Source organism: Garra rufa, chromosome 1, assembly GCF_049309525.1.
Source record: "Garra rufa chromosome 1, GarRuf1.0, whole genome shotgun sequence".
NCBI lineage: Eukaryota > Metazoa > Chordata > Actinopteri > Cypriniformes > Cyprinidae > Garra > Garra rufa.
Window position 1 is genome coordinate 16,335,378 of NC_133361.1, and position 12,120 is coordinate 16,347,497.

Consider the following 12,120-nt stretch of genomic DNA (forward strand, 5'->3'; position numbering starts at 1 on the left):
GAAACTGTATAGTTAAAACAGTACAGTTGTGAAAAACGACAATGCATAACTGCTTTCTATTTTAATATATGTGACCCTGGATCACAAAAACCAGTCATAAGGGTAAATTTTTATACATCTTATATATATTTACAGTGCCCTCCAGTAACATTGGCACCCATGGTAAATAAATCTGCATAATTTATCCTTTTGATCTTTCATTCAAAAAAATCACAAAATTCTAACCCGTCATTGAAGTAAAACAATAGAACCTGGGAGGGAAATCTCATTATGAAATAAATGTTTTTCTCTAGTTTACGTTGGCCACTATTATTGGCACCCAGTTGTTGCAATGTCCTTTCCCCAAGATAACAGTTCTGAGTTTTCTCCAACACTGTCTAATGAGTTTGGAGAACACCTGACAAGAGATCAGAGACCTTAACTTCATACAGAATCTCTCTTTTCCCAGCTTCATGTTGGTGCTTCTTCTCTTGAGTTTCTATAGGGTTCAGGTCGGAGGACGGGGATGGCCATGGTAGAAGCTTCATTCTGTGATCAATGACACAATTTTGTGTTGATTTTGATGTTTGTTTTGGATCATCGTCCTGCTGGAAGATGCAACCACGGCCCATTATAAGATTCCCAACAGTTTTTGGTTTTGATTTTTTATCTGCTGGTATTTGACAGACTCCATAAAGACATGTATCTAAGATGTCCAGGACCTCCGGCAGAAAAATAGGCCCACAACATTAAAGACCCAGCAGTATTTTAACTGTGGGCATGGGGTACTTCTTTATCCCTGTCTGTACCAAAACCATCTGGAGAGTTAGCTGCCAAAAAGCTGATTTTTAGTTTCATCTGACCATAGAAGCCAGTCCTGTTTGAAGCTTCAATCATGTCTGACAAGTGAATACACTGAAGTTTTTTGGATGAGCCAGGAGGATTTTTTCTTGAAACCCTCTGGAACAACATCTGGTGATAAAGGGGCATTTGATTATTTTAATTTTAGGATTTCTGACCCCAAGACTCAACAATTCTCTGCAATTCTCCAACTGTGATCCTTGGAGAGTCTTTGGCCACTCAAACTCTCTTTTTTATCGTGCATTAGGGTGATATAGACACACATCCTCTTCTAGGCAGATTTGTAACATCTTTAGTTGATTGGAACTTCTTAAAGGGATAGTTCACCAAAAAAAGAAAATGTGACTTTTCACTGATTTCCCCTTATGGTGTTTGCGTAGACTATGCCAGAGCGCGTTCACATGTAACAAGCCCTGATGCCAAACTCGTGCTCATGACGGATGGACGTGGCTGTGTATCAAAGGTAAAAAATGATATAAATACTGTTCAGTTCCTCGTAAAAACCGATTGTTTCGTGTCTTAAGACATCAATGTATCATCACGAGCCGCAGGGTGTAATTTGGATTTGTCTGTGCATGTTTTTGTTTACTTTTAAAGGTTTGGTGCCCATTCACTGACATTATGTGGCTGACAGCCTGCACCGGTTTTCGTTAAAAATCTTCGTTTGTGTTTTTATGAGGAAACAAAGTCACCTACATCTTGGATGCCCTGGGGGTAAGCAGATACACATCAATTTTTCATTTTTGGGTGAACTATCCCTTTAATTATTGCCCTGATGGTGGGAATGGGGATTTTCAATGCTTTAGCTCTTTTCTTACAGCCACCTTCTATTTTGTGAAGCTCAACAAACTTGTTCTGCACATCAGAACTACATTCTTTGGTTTTTCTTCTTGTGATGGATGATTAAGGGAATTTGGCCTTTGTGTTCCTCCCAAAAACAAACTCCAGTGTATTGTATTGTATTCTTCTGTATTGTTAGAAGCGCTATATAAATAAAGGTGACTTGACTATTCACTCCTCAGACATGATTGGAACTTCAAACAGGACTGGCTTCTATAGTCAGATGAAACTAAAAATTAGCCCTCCAGATGGTTTTGGTGCAGACAGGGATAAAAAAGTACCCCATGCCCAGGCTTAAAAATACTGCCGGGTCTTTAATGTTGTGGCCAACGTGAACTAGAGAAAACATTTATTTTTTACAATGAGATTTCCCTCCTAGGTTCTATTGTTTTACTTCAATTAGAGGTTAGAATTTAGTGAATTTTTTGAATGAAAGATCAAAAGGATAAATGATGCAGATTTATTTTCACATCCACTTTTGCTCATTTACAAAGGGTGCCAATATTAGTGGAGGGCACTGTATATATATATATATATATATATATTGTGATTAATCATGATTAATCATTTAACAGAACTTATATAACATTATATACTAGTATAATATACACACAAATATTTTTACAATATATATAGTGTACATGTATTTATATAAACTATGTATGTGTGTGTATTTATATAAACTATGTATGTGTGTGTATTTATATAAACTTTTTTTAATGAATTAGCAGTCCTAATCCTCACTAAATAAACATAGTTTTGCTGCCCCAAAATTTGTATTTAAAACAAGAATATAAGACCAGAATATGATCCACAAGCCAACAGCCGTGAGTTAAATATAGTACAGTTGCTTTATTCATAATTTCATCAGACTAGTTGGTTATATTACAGTTTATATGAGTTAAAGTCTAAACAAAACCATCATCAAACCCATGCATCCTGCGCAAAATTCACAGTCAGATCCAAAAAAGAAGAAGAAAGAAAATCGAACGGAAACGAACACACCAAACAAACGTGACCATGACACACTTTCACATTAGTAGGCATTGAGTTGTAAAACAGCGGAGCGAGAGGAAGCGTCCTCATGTGGACCGGATGAGGATCTGCGTCAGCCGTATCTTCGATCCTTCAGTTCTCCTCCAAACCAAAGTACAGCATCTACACGACGTCCGAGGACACTTCACTACATTTTTACCGCGGTTAAACACGATGCGCTGCCACAGACCCTCTAAAAACACATAACGGCACACGCGCGGTTAGGGAAAGCAGGAGAGATGGAAAAGCGAAGACGTTCCAGGGTGCAGTTTGTCTGTGTCTGTAATTAAATGTAATGGAGTTTCCAGTGGGAGGTGGGCGTGGCTAGACAGAGGGTGACTGACAGCTTCACTATCCAATCAGCTTCTCCACAAAAGAATCCAGCTGGTCTTCATCTTTGATGCCCACGAACTGGTCGATGACATCGCCGCCGCGCATGGCGATCACCGTGGGAACCGCTGACACCTACAGCACATCAGGAACAATCAGCATCCCATAATGATTCGCTGTTGGTTTATTTGGCGTCCCAGAATTAGTCGATGACTCATGAATATTTGACTGCTAAAAAGTGTTATTTTAGTATTATTGAAATGCATTGGTCATTTTTGTGTGTTTGTCATTTTTATTTTTAGGTCTATATAATTTTTATTAATTTTTGTTTCAGTTTGAGTTACTTTAATACTAGTTAAACTAAATAAAAATGAGAAATATTGACTTGAAATAAAACAAGTTATTTGAAATTTTTAATTTCTAGTCATATTTTTTTTTATTATAGTTTTAGTAAGCAATGAAAACCCTGATAAATGCTGATACTGACCAAATTTTCCAGAGAATTAATAATATACATTATACAATAATATACAGAAATGCAGTGTATTTACAATAATTAGATCATTTTGTCATGTGGAAATACAATGTATTTCTTTAGATTTTATTTCATTGGTCTCTGAAACACAAGTGTTATTTTACTATCATTTAGATTTCATGTTTATTTTTTCATTTTAATTTTAGTTTTTGTAATTTTGATATGAGATTTTGTCATCTGTTTAATTTTTATTTGGTTATATATGATGCATATTATATTAATTTCAGTTTCCGTTATTTTAGTACCTCAATTTCGACTAAATGAAAATAAGAAATAAGCTTATCCATAAATCTTTTGGATTTTGTTTACATTTTTGTGCATTATTTATTGCTTTAGTCATCAATAAAATAAAAAAAATTCATGGTGTTCATGTTGTCACAATTTAGCTTATAATCAATTTTTAAAAGTGAAGTAACAAAAAACTAAAAAAATAAGTATAAAGCTGAAACTTATGTTAATGGTGTTTTTCAGGATGTTTTGGAGTCTGGGCGATGATTCAAAGGAATCAAATAAGATTTTCCACATTTACCAGAGGATTTAACTCATTATATACTTCAACCTCATTTAATATTGAGGACAAAGTTGTAAAAAAAGATGCGAGTTTATGTTTAAGAGGCACTGCAGGAATTTAGTATTATTTATATACTAGTACTGTTATTATTTGTATTTTAAATTTGCTTCTGTTTCCATTTTCAATGGATTTTTATTTTGTGCTTTTAGTTAATTTATTTCCAGTAATCTTAGTGCATAAAACAAATTCAAATGACAAAAACACACTACAAAAGTCATTTTCAAAGCAACGTTTTTCTTTTTTTCTATTTTAATATATAAATACGCTACCAGTCAAAGTTTTTTTTTTTTTACTTTTGTAAAAGATTTTTATTCTTGAGTTAAAAACTTGTCTTTTGCTCTCCAAGCCTGCATTTATTTGATCCAAAGTACAGTAAAAAAAAAAAAAAAACTTTTACTATTTAAAAAAACTACTTTCTATTTGAATATATTTTAAATTTTCATTTATTCCTGTGATTTCAAAGCTGAATTTGTAGCATCATTACTCCAGTCTTCAGTGTCACATGATCCTTCAGAAATCATTGTAATATGCTGATTTACTGCTGAAAAAACATTTCTGTTATCATGTTGAAAACATTGGGGTAGAATTTTTTTTTTCAGGTTTCTTTGACAAATAGAAAATTCAGAAGAACAGCATTTATCTGAAATAGAGATCACTTTTGATCAATTTAAAGCATCCTTGCTAAAAAAATATTATACTGACTCCAAGCTTTTGAATTGTGTAGTGTATAATATTACAAAATCTTTTTTATTTCAGATAAATGTTGGTTTTTGGATCTTTCTATTCATCAAAGAATCCTGAAAAAAAATGTAATGTTTAAAATACTGATAACAAGAAATATTAAAAAATGTTTATTGAACAGCAAATCAGATTATTAAAATGATTTCTGAAGGATCATGTGACACTGAAGACTGCAGTAATGATGCTAAAAATTCAGCTTTGATCACAGAAATAAATTAAAATGTAAAATATATTCAAATAGGAAGAAGTTATTTTAAACAGTACTGTTTTTGCTGTACTTTGGATCAAATAAATGCAGGCTTGGTGAGCAGAAGAGACTTCTTTAAAAACCATAAATTAACAAATATGTTTTTAATAGTCTTAGTTAACGATAATAGCCTTAGTGTCGTACCCCATACTCAATAGCAAGGTCTGTGTGTTCATCGATGTCGACTTTGGCCATGGTGACTCGACCCTTCTGTTTGGCGATGGCCTTTTCCAACCGCGGGCCGAGGATTTTGCAGGGGCCGCACCATCTATAACACAAACACACAGCAGAAATCAGCCACTTCCTAAGAAAATCTCTTCAAATCACGGATTTCCAAATGCAGAACAACAGAGGACTACAATCACACTGCTGTGAACAGAAACTGATCGTGGTCCTTGAATGAACACAAACCTGTCAGTGAGTCGTCAAACACACACAAATCTCTACATGTAACACGCAACACCTGCTTGACCTACTATTTTAAAGAAATCTTTGACTATAAAGTCATGCGGAGTAGCATTCCTGTGCATGGTAATCATTAGTTTTAACAAAGTTCAAAATCAAGTATCAAAGTATTAAAATAAGTGCTTTAATGCAGGCGAATAATTTTTTCCAGTTTAACAGCGTTAAAATATTTACCCACTTACAACTGCTGCTTCTGTCTCAATTTTCTTGACAAGAATCGAGTTTATTTAGATGTTGAATGTCTTTTCGACCACATCAAACAGGAACATTTTTAGACGTGTGTTTGATAAATTTCTGTGTTTTTCTTACTTGCTAAAGGGCACAGTAACTAAATATGATATTTATTTCAATGGGTTTATGCGAAGATTGTTTTAGGTCCATTAAAATTAGAAGTTATATATCTAATAACAGTCTAAGAAATGTTACTAGAATGTAATTAGAACTGATAGCTTGCAGTTATACTGTAATGTTTAATGGCTATAGTCAATGGTTAAATATTAGGGGGGAAAAGTATTTTTCCTAGAGAAAAACACTAATATTGGTATCAGTGATACTCACATTCAGTGAAAAAAAAAGGTCATTAATTAGATATTAAAATATACTGTCTTTATGTTGTTTCTACTTTGAAGAGTGAATGTGAAATTATTGCAATAAATTAGGTGGGATTAATCGCGATTCATTTTTAGGAAAAAAAAGTGTTTATTTTGGTTATTTTTTAAATTGACTGACAGCACCATTTTAAATACATTTTACAATGTAAAACTTATTTTTAAATAATAATATGACATATTAATTTGCGTGAAGACAAACAGCAACTGATTAAATACAACCTGCTGTAGTGATGCTGTAAATAAAATAAAATAACAAAAAATAAAATAAAATACTGGACACAGATTGTAATGTTGGAAATTAAAGAAAATATTATTTTCCCTTCTAATCTGTTTCATAATGAAATAAAATAAGAAATAATAAAATACAAATAATTATAAAACTATAATTCAATTAAATGGAATACAATCATAATAAAATCCAAGTAAAATCTTTTTTCCTCTACTCTATTTCCTAATAAAAAACAAACAAATAAAAACAAAACAAAATTAGGAAAAACCAAAGAATAAAACTAAAATAAAATAGTAACATCAGAAATGTAAATTTTAAATTAAATTAAATTAAAAAAAACAAGGCACTGCACTGACTGCAGAGTTTTTGAATAAAATAAAATACTGGACACAGATTGTAATGTTGGAAATTAAATCAAATATTATTTTCCCTTCTAATCTGTTTCACAATGAAATAAAACAATAATAAAAGAAATTATAAAATACAAATAATTATAAAACTATAATACAATTAAATGAAATACAATCATAATAAAATCCAAGTAAAATCTTTTTTCCTCTACTCTATTTCCTAACAATAAAAAAAACAAATAAACCAGAACAAAATTAGGAAAAACCAAAGAATAAAACTAAAATAAAATAGTAACATCAGAAATGTAAATTTTAAATTAAATAAAAAAAATAAGGCACTGCACTGACTGCAGAGTTTTTGAATAAAGTAAAATAAAATACATTTATGCCACAAAAAAAATAAATTCTATCTAATCTGTTTTGTAATGAAATAAAATAATAAATAATTAATACAATAAAATAATTGTAAAAATAAACATACATAGAAAAATAAAAATAACAGTGAAAATTAAATTAAATACAATCATAATAAAATCAAAGTTGGTAAAAAATTCTAGTGGGCAGTTTTTTATTGTCTCTTTGTCCTCTTCTCCATTTCCTAATAAAATAACACAAGACAAAATTTGAATAAAAAGAATGAAATGAAAATGAAATAATAATATAAGAAATTTCATTTAATTAAAAAAGTACACAAAAAAACTAAAGTGGGCACTGTTCGAGAATAAAATAAAATTAATACAACGTCCTGGACATATTGTTATGTTGGAAATTAAATTAAATTAAAAGATTAAATTAAATTAAATCTAAAAAGTAAAAAAAAAAAAAAAAAAAAAAATGCCAGTGGGCCCTGACTGCAGTGTTTGGAAATAAAATAAAATAAAATAAAATAAAATACTGGACATTGATTGTAATGTTGTAAATTTTATTGAAAAATTAAATAAAATCTAAATAGTAATAATAATAATAATAATAATAATAATTAAAAAAAACTCCAGTGGAAACTGACTGCAGTGTTTGAAAAAAATAAAAAAATAAAAAAATAAAATACTGGACATTGATTGTAATGTTGTAAATTTTATTTAAAAATTTAATTAAATCTAAATAGTAATAATAATTAAAAAAAAATAACTCCAGTGGAAACTGACTGCAGTGTTTGGAAATAAAATAAAAAATAAAATAAAATACTGGACACAGATTATAATGTTGTAAATTATATTAAAATAATAAATCTATCTATAATTTAAAATACATTTATGCTAGACATAAAATCATATATTGTTTCCTGAAACAATAAAGGTCAAAATCTAGTATAGAATATATCCAATATTATGTCTTAGTAAGATGAAAGTAAAGCTTCTGGAAACAAACGCTCCTCAAAAAGATCCTGATGATCAGATCTGAGACTCACAGATTTTTCTGCAAGTACATCAAGTGTTTGTTCTTTTTGTCGGAAAAAGTCTAAACATGGAGTAGATTGCATTTCGAGCATACTGCCTTTAGATGAGACTGTAATTGAAGTGAAAGTGCGGTTTCTTGTACGTACTGCGCGTGGAAGTCGATGAGGACGGGCAGCTGGCTGTTGATGACTCTCTCGGTGAAGTCTTCTTGGTCCTGCACGTTAAACGACACGCTCCTGCGGGAGGACAGAGGGAGGAGACGAGGGAGAGGCCGCGAGAGGAACGGCTGCGATGTGTTCAGACAGGAGGAGAAGGACGAGGAGCACCAGACGCCGGCCGGCAGACGCTGCAAATCTCTGACTGAAACACCACACGCTCTCCGAACCAGGAGCCTGAAAGCCATCTGACAGCACACACAGACAAAACATTCATATATTAAACACCATCATCATATTAAACAAGTTTGATACAGTCATTTTTCAATTCTTGTTTTGTAACGGATGCAGTTTATTTAGATATATGCTTGACATGAGCATAAAATACTTAACATTTTATATACTATTTTTACTTTTACTTACTATAATAAAATTAGAAAAAGAATACAATTAAAATAAAGTGATAATTTAATATAATAAATTAAATTAAACAGTGTTTGAAAAAAATATACATTTGTGCTGGAAATGAAATAAAATATTATTTTTCATCTAAATTGTTTCCTGGTAAAATAATATTTTTTTATACAATAAACATGACATAACAATAAAAATATAATATATTAAATACTATCAGAATAACACTAAAGCTAAAATCTAGTGTTTTTATTTAATTGTCTCTATTTCCTCTACTCCATTTCCTACTAAAATTCAATAAAATATATTATTTTATATTATATTATTAGAAAAAAAAATCTAAAATTTATAAAGTAATTTTGTAAATTAAATACAATTTAAATAATAATAATCATAAAAATGATCAAAATAATTAATAAATTAGACAATTCTGATGAAGTCATTTAATTTTCATTTTAATCCAGTTTTGTCTTCCTGTTGTGTTACTGATAAAATAGTAATAATAATAAAATAAATTAAATTAAAATATAAACAGTTATTTAAAAAAAAAATCAAGTGGCCACTGACTGCAGTGTCTGAAAACATAATAAATAAAATAAAATACATTAGTTCTGGAAATGAAATAAAATATACTTTTCCATCTTATTTGTTTCCTAATAAATTAATAATAATACAATTAAAATATAATAAATTAAATAGAAATTAAAGTTAAAATCTAGAGAGCTGACTGTTTTTTTTTTTTTTTTACTTTATTTTAAGTTTACTCCATTTTTATAATAAAATAAAATGAGAAGAAAAACAATAATGTTAAAATAATATTCTAAATGAAGTAAAATTAAAATAATAATAATTAAAACATATATTAATAATGAATAAATTAGACAAGTCTGATATAATCATTCATTGCTCATTTTAATCCATTTTAATGACTGCAGTGTTTAAAAAAAAATAGATTTGTGCTGGAAATGAAGTATTTTACATCTAATCTGTTTCCTAATAAAATAATAATAATAATTAAATAAAACAACGATTTATAATATATAATAAAATAAACAAATAGAAAATTAAAATCTAGTGGGTAGTGACTGTTTTTATTGTAATATTCTAAATTAAACAATTTAAATAATAATAATATTAATAACAATCATAAAAAAATGATAATAATAATAAATTAGACAAGTCTGATAAAGGCATTTAATGCTCATTTTAATCCAGTTGTGCGTTCCTGTTGTGTAACTGATATATATAAGTATTTAATATGTTTTACTGACTATTACAAAATGAGAAGAATAATACCGGTAAAATAAAGTAATAATGTAAGAAATTATTATATAAAATAAAATAAAATCTAGTGGGCAGTCTCTATTTCCTCTACTCCTTTTTATGTAAAATAATAAAACAATATTCTAAAATAAATTAAATTAAAATAACAAATAATATATATTATTTTGTAATTATAATACATTAAGTTTTATTATTATTATATTACATTTTATAGTAATGCTTGTTTTTTTCCCCTAATTTTCTGGATAAGACATTTTCAAATTCTTTTATAATGATCATGCATTTACTTTGAAAAATATGATGAAAAATAAAAGTACAGGACATTTTGTGAACATTACACATTACTAATTTCTTTTAAACGCACATTGCTTCATGCAGAATCGCAATTCAGCGTGTTTTGCACAAATGTAACATATTTAAAAAGACGCAATAATTATTGAATGTGAAATGATGTAACGTTAAGTGTTATGAAACAGCAGTGTGTTTCAGATTCAGAGCAGCTGTTGACAGTCTGACAGACACAGAGTCTCTATCCAGTCATCGCTCATCATGTGTGCTTATATTCGTGTTTGTATTTATTGATGTTTTATTCGCGGTTGTGTGTAAATCTGTGTGGTTTTGTAACCTCCACGTGACTTTGAGCGTTTGATGCTTTACGCGTGAGTTTATGATGAATGTAGTGCGTTTGTGAACGCATATGTAACACATGGCATCGGGTTATTTTAGCTCCGGTGTTGTTGTTTTTTATGTTTGTGAGAGTTACGAGATATTAAATAAACTCTTACCGTGAGCTCTGGAGTCTCTGGCCACACGGACCCCTGACGCACTTCCTCTCACGTGGAGCAGCGGATGCGGAGCAGCGACACCCCGCGACGCGGAGACCAACTGACAACATCGAATAGATCAGTGATTAACACCTGCAGCTGACTGTTAGTGCTGCTGTAAGTAAAACAAAATAACGTATACCGATTGTAATGTTGTAAATCAAATACATTTCTATTGAATTAATTATTTAAAAAGTAAAAAATAAACTCAAGTGGCCACTGACTAATTTGTTAAATTAATATGTGACCCTGGACCACAAAACCAGTCTTAAGTCGCAGGGGTATATTTGTAGCAATAGCCAAAAATACATTGTATGGGTCAAAATTATTGATTTTTCTTTTATGTCAAAAATCATTAGCAAATTAAGTAAAGATCATGTTCCATGAAGATTTTTTGTAAAATTCCTACTGTAAACCTATCAAAATGTAATTTTTGATTAGTAATATGCATTGTTAAGAACTTAATTTGGACAACTTTAAAGGTGATTTTCTCAGTATTTTGATTTTTTTGCACCCTTAGATTCCAGATTTTCAAATAGATGTATCTCGGCCAAATATTGTCCTATCCCAACAAACCATACATCAATAGAAAGCTTATTTATTGAGCTTTCATATGATGTATATATCTCAGTTTTGTAAAATTTAACCTTATGACTGGTTTTGTGGTCCAGGGTCACATATATAAAAATAAAATAAAAGAACGAAGTGGATAGTGATTGTAATGTGGTAAATTAAATCAAATTAAATTAAATTAAAAATAAATAAATAAATTATATTCTATATATAGAAATTATATTAAATTAATATAATGTATTAATTAAAAACTCAAGTGGGTACTGACTTTAGAGTATAAAATAAAATAACATAGTGGATACCGATTGTAATGTTGTAAATTAAAATGAATAAAATAAAATTAAATTAAATTATTAAAAACTAAAATAAAAAAAGAGTTTAGAAATAACATTAAATTTAATTTAATTAAATAACACAGTGAACACTGATTGTAATGTTGGAAATCCAAATAAATTTATTATTTAAAAATGGAAAAAAAAAACTAAAGTTGGCACTTACTGTTTAAAAAATAAAATAAAATAAATAACGCAGTGAACACTGATTACAATGTTGGAAATCAAATTAAACTAAATATAAATTCTAATTAAAAAGCATCAAGTGAGCACTGATTGGAGTTTTTGGAAATAAAATAATAAAATAAAAAATTATAAAATACATTTGTGCTGGCAATAAATTGATT

At 29.4% G+C, this 12,120-nt stretch overlaps 1 protein-coding gene across 1 annotated transcript; it reads right to left on the reverse strand.

Moving 5' to 3' along the window:
• Positions 1–2,512: 2,512 nt before the first annotated feature.
• LOC141343470 (thioredoxin, mitochondrial-like) lies at positions 2,513–10,914 on the reverse strand. Its single transcript, XM_073848039.1, has 4 exons — positions 10,830–10,914; positions 8,338–8,594; positions 5,284–5,407; positions 2,513–3,180 (listed from the first exon to the last, which is right to left on the reverse strand). The coding sequence occupies exons 2-4, from the start codon at positions 8,592–8,594 to the stop codon at positions 3,067–3,069; spliced, it is 495 nt and encodes a 164-aa protein (XP_073704140.1). The 5' UTR covers positions 10,830–10,914; the 3' UTR covers positions 2,513–3,066.
• Between the last annotated feature and the right edge of the window lie 1,206 nt (positions 10,915–12,120).